The 10,248-nt window shown below is 51.0% G+C and overlaps 2 protein-coding genes across 4 annotated transcripts; one reads left to right on the top strand and one right to left on the bottom strand.

The window, feature by feature from the left end:
* Window positions 1-387: 387 nt before the first annotated feature.
* Window positions 388-8,841, bottom strand: STK19 (serine/threonine kinase 19). Of its 2 annotated transcripts, XM_033216690.1 has the most exons (8): window positions 8,749-8,841; window positions 7,512-8,155; window positions 7,242-7,378; window positions 2,770-2,865; window positions 2,277-2,416; window positions 1,285-1,382; window positions 1,035-1,182; window positions 388-832 (listed from the first exon to the last, which is right to left on the bottom strand). In XM_033216690.1, the coding sequence occupies exons 2-8, from the start codon at window positions 8,059-8,061 to the stop codon at window positions 787-789; spliced, it is 1,215 nt and encodes a 404-aa protein (XP_033072581.1). In that variant the 5' UTR covers window positions 8,062-8,155; window positions 8,749-8,841; the 3' UTR covers window positions 388-786. The 2 variants fall into 2 exon arrangements, with proteins under 2 accessions (XP_033072581.1, XP_033072580.1); XM_033216689.1 differs by lacking the exons at window positions 1,035-1,182; window positions 8,749-8,841 and having other exon boundaries at window positions 7,512-8,090.
* DXO (decapping exoribonuclease) lies at window positions 7,770-10,207 on the top strand. 2 transcript variants are annotated; one of them, XM_033216694.1, is made up of 7 exons: window positions 7,770-8,095; window positions 8,343-8,704; window positions 8,875-9,110; window positions 9,197-9,416; window positions 9,544-9,679; window positions 9,817-9,911; window positions 9,996-10,205. In XM_033216694.1, the coding sequence occupies exons 2-7, from the start codon at window positions 8,349-8,351 to the stop codon at window positions 10,141-10,143; spliced, it is 1,191 nt and encodes a 396-aa protein (XP_033072585.1). In that variant the 5' UTR covers window positions 7,770-8,095; window positions 8,343-8,348; the 3' UTR covers window positions 10,144-10,205. The 2 variants fall into 2 exon arrangements, with proteins under 2 accessions (XP_033072585.1, XP_033072586.1); XM_033216695.1 differs by lacking the exon at window positions 7,770-8,095 and having other exon boundaries at window positions 8,530-8,777; window positions 9,996-10,207.
* The last annotated feature ends 41 nt before the right edge of the window (window positions 10,208-10,248 follow it).

Here is a 10,248-nt window from a genome sequence, read left to right as displayed (position 1 = left end):
GCCTGAGCACCTCCCCCTACCAGGTGTATCTGTATCAGGGTATAGGTGCACACGAGCTTATGTGTACATGGGCGTACAAGGGCCCAACATGGCCCACGAGTGCAGGATATTTAAAGGCCCTCACAAAACAGTGACAGGTTTCTAAGACACTTGTCTCTTACTTTCATTCCAACACAAATTGAACAATACTAGGCTTTTGCTTTTTTAGGCCCTAACAGAAATTCCAGGGTTTAGGAGATTAGGTACACCCGTACCACTCCACAGGGAGAGTGGTCTGGTGAACCCCAACCCCTTTCCTCTCTGAACGAGGCAAAGCTCAGACTTCACCTCTACCCCTAAACAAGGCACCCAAACACACGTCACAGTAAATAAAGGACATCCAGAACATACCACAGGCAGAAGTACTTTATTTGGCAATTTTAACATGACACGTAGGGAAAAGAACCCTGCCCTCCTTCACCAGCCTCCCCAGAAATCCCACCTTCCTATTTCAAGACAGAGTAATAACAGCACCATTTTACACAAAAGGGAACAGCCACAGCCTTGGCACCATTTCTGGTTCCACTTTCCATGAAAGGGCAGAGAAGCACTGCTCAAACCCCACCACCGGGTCAGAGCCCAGGCAAACAGCAGCAGCCACATCTGACCCTTTGCATACACGAGAGCCCAACACTCATCCTGGCTCCCAAGCCTTCCCAAGGTGACCCTGTTTCAGCCACCATCATGTAGCAATTCCAGTCCCCTCCAGGCCCACTCTGGGGAGCTGAGCAATGATGAGCAGAATCTTCATGTCTCTGGCAGGCGGAGGAGGGTTCCAGAAGTGGTAGAGATGCTGTGCAGGAGAAAGACAAGGCTGGAGCCAGACGCCTAGGCTCAAGTTGTGAGGAGAGCTTAGAACTTGGGAAGGGGTGTTCCCGGGTTCCAGAGAAGAATGAGAGCCACTGGCCTTCACTAGGGAACTAAGCATGAGCTGGGAGGAAATCCAACCTTGGGTCATTGCTCCGTCATCTGCCAGAGGCCGGGGCAAGACTCACCAGTCCACTAGCTGGGCCCCAATGAGGTCGTGCACATGGTAGGTGAGACCAAGCCGTACAACGGCAGGAGCCCGCCGGCCCAGGAGCTCTGATAGGAGCAGCTCCCGATACTTGGACTTCCGGACCATGCCAAGGACAGCCTGGCGCCCTGGAGAAGTGGCACAGGAGAAGGGAAAGGTGAATAAGGCGTAGAGGCCTGAGGAGTCACCAAAAGGTGAGGGGCTGCAGGTCTGAGCTGCAGATGGGATACCTTTAACAAAGTACTTGATGAATCTCCCAGCTCCAGGCACAGCTAGCCACCAGCTCCCAGCATCTCGGACGGTGAGGACTCCGGCGTTCACCAGATGCCTGAGGGCAGTGGGAAGCCAGCAGAGATGAGATCTGGGCTCTGAGAACAACCTGTCCTCCTCATCCATTAATATTTACACAAGTCTCGAGAAACATGGGCAACCACGCAAGAGAAAGTGGATAACACCACCCCAACCTGGGGTGGTTGTGTGCTTGCACCAACTGCCTCTGTTGGTGCAGTTGCTTGTTCCAGGACCCCTACGTGGACTCCCCTCCCTCCACTCCCTTTTCCTGCTACTATTACTCATTCATTTAAATAGCTTCTCTTCCCTGACCACATGTCCTGACACACATTCAGTCTCAGGACTGAGGAGAGGAATCAGGGTCTTCTGTGCTCCTGCCATTACCTAGGTAAACCACACCAAGGCTCCCACCACATCTCTCTGAGAGTGTGTCTGCCCATGTGAGACTGGTGCTACAGCTCTTCAAATACTTTCACATATTCCATGGGTTACAAAGTAGGAGGCCTGAGCCAGAGAGAGCCTCTCAAAATTACATTTTTCTTTAGCTCCTGCCCAGTTGTTTTTTAGCTTTGGGTTTTTTTTGTTTTAATGTGAATGTTTAGGGGTATCCCAACTCCTATCATTCTCTATTCTCTTAGTCCTAGTATGATTAACATCAAGCTTTTACGGTTCCTGCCAGGTCCCTGCGTGCTTTTGATAAGCCACCAAGGACTGAATTCTGTTCCAGGGCTCTTTCTAAGGCCCCAGGTAAGATAGGTCTCCTCTCTGGTGGGGAGGAATAAAAACTTGGGTCATTTTATTAAAAAGAAGAGTCAGCCTTTGGTAGCTTTTCTGGCAGGTTCACCAAAAAAGCCAAAGGACAGGCTGCATGGAACTGGAGGGAGCCAGGGAGGCGTCAGATGCCTGACTTTGTTGGTTCCACAAGTCTCACGTGATTTCTGAGTCCCTGAAGCCAAAGGTCTGTGTCATTTGGTCCTGCTGGAAACTAAGGTCCCCACAGGCTGGAAGTACTGAAGCTAGGAATTTCTGCACTGCCCCAGCATACGGTCGGCCATCACAGGCCTTGAGGACCTAGAAGCAGAGATGAGAAGCATGGTCCGTCCCCACCCTCACTCTCCCCCAACCTCTCCACCCCTAGGACAGCATTTCTCTTCCTGTCTTACCTCTTGCTCAGATCCTTCCACCTCTCATACCCTTCCTCCTCCTCCTCCTCCTTCTTCTCCTCTCACTTTACCCTCTCGCTCCTCCCTCTTTCCCTCCTGTCTCTCTCCCTCATATTACTACTTACCAGAGTCCTGTGCCCTGTCCATGGGATGTGGGGGCAGAGAAATTCTTTCTTTTGTTTTTATTTCTGTTTCCCAACTTCCCTATCTCCCCCAACCTGTTCCCTGCCCCTGGCACCCCTGACACACACAGTCACATACTCTGGTCCTGTAGTCCTCAGTGAAGATAATTCCATGGGCATCCAAGTCGAAGCCCAGCTGGACAATTCTGATCTCCCGCTGCTCTTGAAGCTCCTTCTGTCTCCACAGAGAAGAGAGTGAAAAGAGGGGTATCAGGGTAAGATACTCTGCTATACTCTGGGCACTCTCAGGCAGGGAGATTTTGCCAATATTGGGGCAAATTTCTCTTAGTAAAGAAAAAACTGTGTGAGAAGATAATCAGGTAAATGACCAAGCAGCCTTTTCCAACTAGCTACCCACTCTCTCATCCACCTGCCTTATCTATGGTCTGTCAAACAGTCAATATAATTTTCTAAGACCAGGCACTAAGATAAAATAATGACTAAGATGCAGGCTCTGGCTTCAAAACATTAACAGGAAAATTCTGGGTGGGGTAAGGTGGGGAGGAGTATGGGATTCAATGTTTAAAACAAATAAAAATGAACCAGGACTTCTGTTTATGAGAATACAGCAAGAACTAATACACCTGTTGAAAATTAAAATGCTGGATAAAATGTTATTTAAAAATTGTTTAAGACCAGGTACAGTGGCTCATGCCTGTAATCCAGCATTTTGGGAGGCTGAGGTAGCAGGATCAATTGAGGACAGGAGTTCGAGACCAGTCTGGGCAACACAGTGAGACCCCCATCGCTACAAAAAATGTAAAAACTTAGCCAGGCGTGGTGGCAGAGACCTGTAGTCCTAGCTACTTGGTAGACTGAGGCAAGAGGATCACCTGACCCAGGAGTTTGAGGCTGCAGTAAGCTAGGATTGCAACTGGGCAACACAGTGAGACTCCGTCTCTTAAAAAAAATTGTTTACACACTAAAGAGCTCACAAGATAACAGGAACTACCACTAATATAACATCTAAGTAGGCCGGGTGAGATGGCTCACACCTGTAATCCCAGCACTTTGGGAGGCTGAGGGGGGAGTGGATCACCTGAGGTCAAGAGTTCAGTATCAGCCTGACCAATATGGTAAAACCCTACTAAAAATACAAAAATTAGCTGGGCGTGGTGGTGTGCACGTGTAGTCCCAGCTACTCGGGAGGCTGAGACAGGAGAATTGCTTGAACCCAGAAAGTTGCTGTGAGCCAAGATCATGCCACTGCACTCCAGCCTGGATGACAGAATGAGACTCCATCTCAAAAAATAGAAATAAAAATAACTGGGGCTGGGCACGGTAGCTCATGCCTGTAATCCCAGCACTTTGGGAGGCTAAGGGTGATCACTTGAGGTCAGAAGTTCAAGACCAGCCTGGCCAACATGATGAAACCCAGTCTCCATTACAAATACAAAAATTAGCTAGGTGTGGTGTCAGGTGCCTGTAACGCCAGCTACTTGGGAGGCTGAGGCAGGAGAATCACTTGCACTCAGGAGGCGGAGGCTGCAGTGAGCCAAGATCGTGCCACTGCACTCCAGCCTGGGTGACAGGGTGAGACACTGTCTCAAAAAAAAAAGTAATTGGAACATGGAGTGCATTTATTAATCTAGGCAAATCTGCCCAGAACATTTTCAAAAGTAACTGGGTGCATAAAGAAACAAAACTCAAAGAGACAATTAAAAAAACCCCAAAAGACAAGTAATAGTGGATTTATCAAAAAGACAAAACAACACAAACAAACAAAAAAATAGCACTTTGGGAGGCCGAGGCAGGCGGATCATTTGAGGTCAGGAGTTTGAGACCAGCCTTGCCAATGTGGTGAAATCCCATACCTATTAAAAACACAAAATGTGGCCAGGCGCAGTGGCTTATGCCTGTAATCCCAGCACTTTGGGAGGCCAAGGGGGGCGGATCAAGAGGTCAGGAGATCGAGACCATCATGGCCATTATGATGAAACCCTATCTCTACTAAAAATACCAAAATTAGCTGGGCATGGTGGCATGTGCCTGTAGTCCCAGCTACTCCGGAGGGTGAGGCAGGAGAATTGCTTGAACCCGGAAGGCAGAGGTTGCAGTGAGTTGAAATCGTGCCACTGCACTTCAGCCTGGGCAACAGAATGAGACTCCACCTCAAAAAAAAAAAAAAAAGGAAAACCAAGGGAACAATGACCATAGCAGTCACCTCCCAGGGACACTCTGATCAGAGACATTTTGATCAGAGAGGAATATATGTGGGATATTGGCCATGTTCTATAGTTTGACCTAGGGAGTAGCTAGATGGGTATCTGCTTTATAAACATCATTTAAATTATATGTTTATATTTTCATTCGGCAACTTTTAAAGGTTTTTAAAAATAAAAGCTAACACCAATATATTAAAAACAACAAACACTTCTTAAGGAGTGGTTCCATCTGGCATGCTTCCTCACAGGAGACGTAGTGAGGGAGACTAGCTCACCTCAAGGGAGAGCCAGACTGCCTTCCTTTTCTTCCCTCTTTTCTTGAAAGATCACTATTAACCTTCTACCTGCTAAATCCAATGGGCAGATTTCAGTTCTGGGTTTTTTTGGTTGTGTTTTCATTTTTTTTTAGAGACAGGGTCTCACTCTGTCACCCAGGCTGAAGTGCAGTCGTGCAATCATAGCTCACTGCAGCCTCAAATTCTTGGGCTCAAGCAATCCTTCTGCCTCAACTTTCCAAACAGCTAGAACAACAGGTGCATACCACTATTCCCGGCTAAGAATTTTTGTGTTTCAATTTATTTGATTTATTTAGTAGAGATAGGGTCTCAGTTATTCAGTAAAGACGCGGTCTCACTTTGTTGCCCAGGCTGGTCTCAAACTTTTGGTTTCAAGCTATACTCCTGCCTCAGCCCCCCAAAGTGGTGGGATTACAGGCATGAGCCACCACACTCAGCCTAGATTTCAGTTTATATTTTACTTTACCTCTTTCCTCTTCTTAGACCACTGTCTTGAATCACAGGTTCTAATACTGCCAACTACTTCACTTTCTCAAAAATCTATTTATTTTTACAATAGGCCTCTTCCTGGGTTACTTTTTTTTTTTTTTTTGAGACAAGGTCTAGCTCTATCACCCAGGCTGGGGTGCAGTGGTGCTATCTCAGCTCACTGCAATCTCCGCCTCCCCAGCTGAAGCAATCCTCCCACCTCAGCCTCCCCAGGCGCGTACCACCACACCTGGCGAATTTTTGTATTTTTTGTAGAGATAGGGTTTTGTCGTGTTGCCCATGCTGGTCTCAAACTCATGAGCTCAAGAGATCCACTCACCTCGGCCTCCCAAAGTGCTGGGATTACAGGCGTGAGCTACCACCCCGGCCTCTGGGTTCCTCTTAACTCAGGCAATTCCCTCTCTGCCTCTGTCACAGATTCCTCTTCTTCTGCTTTCCCTTTATGTCAGTGGATCTCAAATTTTAAGGCACACTTAAAAAGGACTTGAGGCAGTTCAAAAGTGTAGAGTCCCAAATCCCACCCCAAGAGATTGTAACTCATTAACCTTGGATGAGTCCCAGGAACCTGTATTTTTAAAATAAGCAGCCCATGTAATTTTGACACAGGCATAACTCAGCTCATACATTCAGTAACACTGCCTTCAATGACAGTCTTTCCCAGCATTGTGGATTTGACCCTATCAACTTCCACTCTAAACTTGGAGTCCTTAACCATGGACCTCAGAAGATCAGTGAAATATTTCCCCCCTAACTGTACATACATCCTATGTATATGTGGCAGACGTGCATTTTTCTGGAGAGAAATAGCCATAGCTTTTATCACCTTCTAAAGATTATAAAAAGGTTAGAAATCACTCCTCTACCCACTCTTCCTACTGGATCTCGCCACATCCACAGAATTAACCACTTGCTATTCACACCTCCATCACTTGTAATTCTATTATCACTGGCCCGGAATATCTAATATCCACTTGTTTAATACGTTTGTCTTTGGATGCTCCACACGCACCATCAACTCAACTTGTACAAAATTACACACATTATCTGTAGTCCAACAACTAAATGTGCTCCTAATACCACCAGCCACGCCGTCATCTAGAAAGTCTGAGTTGTCCTGGACTCCTCCCTCTTCCTCACTCTCCTCTCCCTCCGTACTGCACTCACCTAATTTAGGCCTTCACCACTTCTCAGATGCAGTATCTTCTTAGCTGACCTCCCTGCCTCATCCACTACCTCCAATACACCATTCCCTCTCTCTATGACATTCTCTACCAGCCCATCGCCTCAGGGTAAGATGGAAACAACACTGATGTACAAGGCCTGTCATGATCTGACGTCTGTCTGCACTCCCAGTGCTCTATGTTCGAACCATGCCCCATGACTCGGTTTCCCCAAAAGCCTTGTTCTTCTCCCTCCATGATTGAAATGCCCTGTACTGCCCGCGGCCCATTTAACAGGGTCTCTGTGGCACCCCAGTGCCCGGAACGGTGCCCTCCCCTGAAAGGCCTAATGCTTGCTGAACAGCTGGCGAAGTGACTGAGGGACAGGAAATTTTAGGAGTCAGGAAAGGGGCCTCCGGCGGTCGCACCGACGCCCCTCACCAGCTGCCGGTCGGCCACGGTCCTGTCAGGCACGAGGCTGTACACCTGGCTCCTCAGCACGATGGGCGGCAGAGCGTCTTCAAACAGACCTCGCGGGAACAGCTGCATGAGCTCTGAGACAGCCGCGCGCGCCGACCCTGGACCAAGAAACCGGGTCAGAGACAGGGATCCGGGGCCGGGACGCGGTTCTAACAAAACTCTCGGCTACCGGAAGCGAGGCCCCACCCAGCTGGGGTCTTTAGTCCCGCCCCCGGAGGTTGCCATGGTTACCTGGCTCGCCCCGAAGAGGATCCGACTCCACAAGCCCTCGCTTCCGCCGCCTCTTAACTCCAAAGGTCTCCGGGACCAGATGATGCCTCTTTCGGCTCATATCCCGGGATTTTATGGTACCGGGGAAGAGGTAGGAATGGAGGGAAGAGAACATGAAAATAGGGTCTTCCGGCGCAGAACAGTGACGTACGCTGTCCCCGGGCGTCCCTCCTAGACCAGGTGATGACGAAGAGGGCGTCAACTTGTCATCCCTCAGGCCAGTTAGTGTTGGGAGGGGCGGTGGCGACGCAGACACCCGCACCACGTCCGCCGGGCCGGGCCCCACGCCGACCGCGGATTGGCTCCCTCCAAGGGCACGCACGCCTGGGGACTCGTGGGCGGTGTTGAGGGGCGCCGGTGGCCACGTTGGGATCAACCTCCTTCGTAAAGCGCACACCTCCCCCGCCCCGGGAGGGGTTTGCCCGCCACTGTCGCTGAATGATTGCATCATCGAAAGCAGAAAAACCACTTTTGCATCCTTCGGCCTCTGGTGTGCCTGCCATGACGTCATAGCCCTGCGGAGGTGGAAGTTGGGGAGCTTTGAGGTAACTGGATTCTTGATCTGAGCGCAGGCGTCCTTCCTAACCTCACTGCATTTGGAGGACCTGGAGGGAGGGTGGGTGAAGGGCGAGGAAAGAGGCAGGATGAGAGCTTGGCCGCTGTGGCGTCTGAGGGGCCTGAATGTTTCAAGGCCAGAACCTGGCGATCAGGTGGCTCGCTTAGTCCTAAACCAGTCATCCTTCTCCAGGCCTCCTCTGTAAAATGGAAACTCTGTCCCCCTGCTTCCCTTAGGACCTCATGGATCCCAGGGGGACCAAGAGAGGAACTGAGAAGACAGAGGTAGCTGAGCCTCGGAACAAACTACCCCGTCCAGCACCTTCTCTGCCCACAGACCCTGCCCTCTACTCTGGGCCCTTTCCTTTCTACCGGCGCCCTTCGGAACTGGGCTGCTTCTCCCTGGATGCTCAACGCCAGTACCATGGAGATGCCCGAGCCCTGCGCTACTATAGCCCACCCCCCACTAATGGTCCAGGCCCCAACTTTGACCTCAGAGACGGATACCCGGATCGATACCAGCCCCGGGACGAGGATGTCCAAGAAAGGCTGGACCACCTGCTGTGCTGGCTCCTGGAACACCGAGGCCGGTTGGAGGGGTGAGCAAAGCATGGCAGGCAGTATATCTGGAGACTGTACCTACCCTCTAAAATTAGGAGAGCCACAGCCGGGGTGAGAATCAGTCCTTAGAAGAAACAGACTATTCTTCGAGGGGAGCTTCTCACTAATGCTTGTGTCAGACCTTCAGCCTGTAACTCCTGCCTCTCAGGGGTCCAGGCTGGCTGGCAGAGGCCATAGTGACGTGGCGGGGGCACCTGACAAAATTGCTGACGACACCCTATGAGCGGCAGGAGGGTTGGCAGCTGGCAGCCTCTCGGTTCCAGGGAACACTATACCTGAGTGAGGTGGAGACGCCGAACGCCCGGGCCCAGAGGCTTGCTCGGCCACCGCTCCTCCGGGAGCTTATGTACATGGGATACAAATTTGAGCAGTACATGTGTGCAGGTGAGTTGCCCCTGCTTCATAGCCCCCTTCCCCTTCCCAGAGATTGAGAGCCCCCCACCCCTGCTGCTGCTTCTCTCCTTGTGCAGACAAACCTGGAAGCTCCCCAGACCCCTCTGGGGAGGTTAACACCAACGTGGCCTTCTGCTCTGTGCTACGCAGCCGCCTGGGAAGCCACCCTCTGCTCTTCTCAGGGGAGGTAGACTGCACAGACCCCCAGACCCCATCCACACAGCCCCCCACCTGCTATGTGGAGCTCAAGACCTCCAAGGAGATGCACAGCCCTGGCCAATGGAGGAGCTTCTACAGGTTCAGGATAGGGGTGGGCAGGGCGAGAGCTTAGACTTGAAGGCTGGGAAAGGGACTTGGGGAGGAGGGTGAAGGCAGAATGGAGGGTGGACGAGGGGTCCCACTGACCCCTTGCTTTTCCTGACAGACACAAGCTCCTGAAATGGTGGGCTCAGTCATTCCTGCCAGGGGTCCCGAATGTTGTTGCTGGCTTCCGTAACCCAGAGGGCTTTGTCTCTTCCCTCAAGACCTTTCCTACCATGAAGATGTTTGACTATGTCAGGGTAAGGGAATGATGCTGCAGCTCCCACCCGCATCCCCAAACACCAAGACCACAGGTCTAGCGTCCAGGGCAGCAGCCTGCCTTCCCCTCGTCCCACCACCCCCACTGCCAATCTTCTGCCTCCTCTGCCTGCTCCAGAATGACCGTGACGGCTGGAATCCCTCTGTGTGCATGAACTTCTGTGCCGCCTTCCTTAGCTTTGCCCAGAGCACGGTTGTCCAGGATGACCCCAGGTGAGGCATTCAGCTCTGTCCATCCTCTCTGGATCCCAGGATCCAGCCTCTGGTCCTGAACTGATTCCTCCATCTGCCCCCCAGGCTCGTTCACCTCTTCTCTTGGGAGCCTGGTGGCCCAGTCACCGTGTCTGTACACCGAGATGCACCCTATGCCTTCCTGCCTATATGGTACGTGGAAGCCATGACTCAGGACTTCCCATCACCCCCCAAGACTCCGTCCCCCAAATAGTGATGTTTAGAGGGGGGCAGTCATATCTCTGTGTGCAGATAATAAAAGCATATTTCTAAGAGGTTCTGCTATCTTCTTAGCTGAGTCATCCCTACCCAACAACGC

The sequence above is a fragment of the Trachypithecus francoisi genome, unplaced genomic scaffold, assembly GCF_009764315.1.
Source record: "Trachypithecus francoisi isolate TF-2019V2 unplaced genomic scaffold, Tfra_2.0 Lachesis_group10, whole genome shotgun sequence".
Classification (NCBI taxonomy): Eukaryota; Metazoa; Chordata; class Mammalia; order Primates; family Cercopithecidae; genus Trachypithecus; species Trachypithecus francoisi.
The sequence above is the reverse complement of the archived record's forward strand: the minus strand, read 5'-3'. Positions and strand labels throughout refer to the sequence as shown.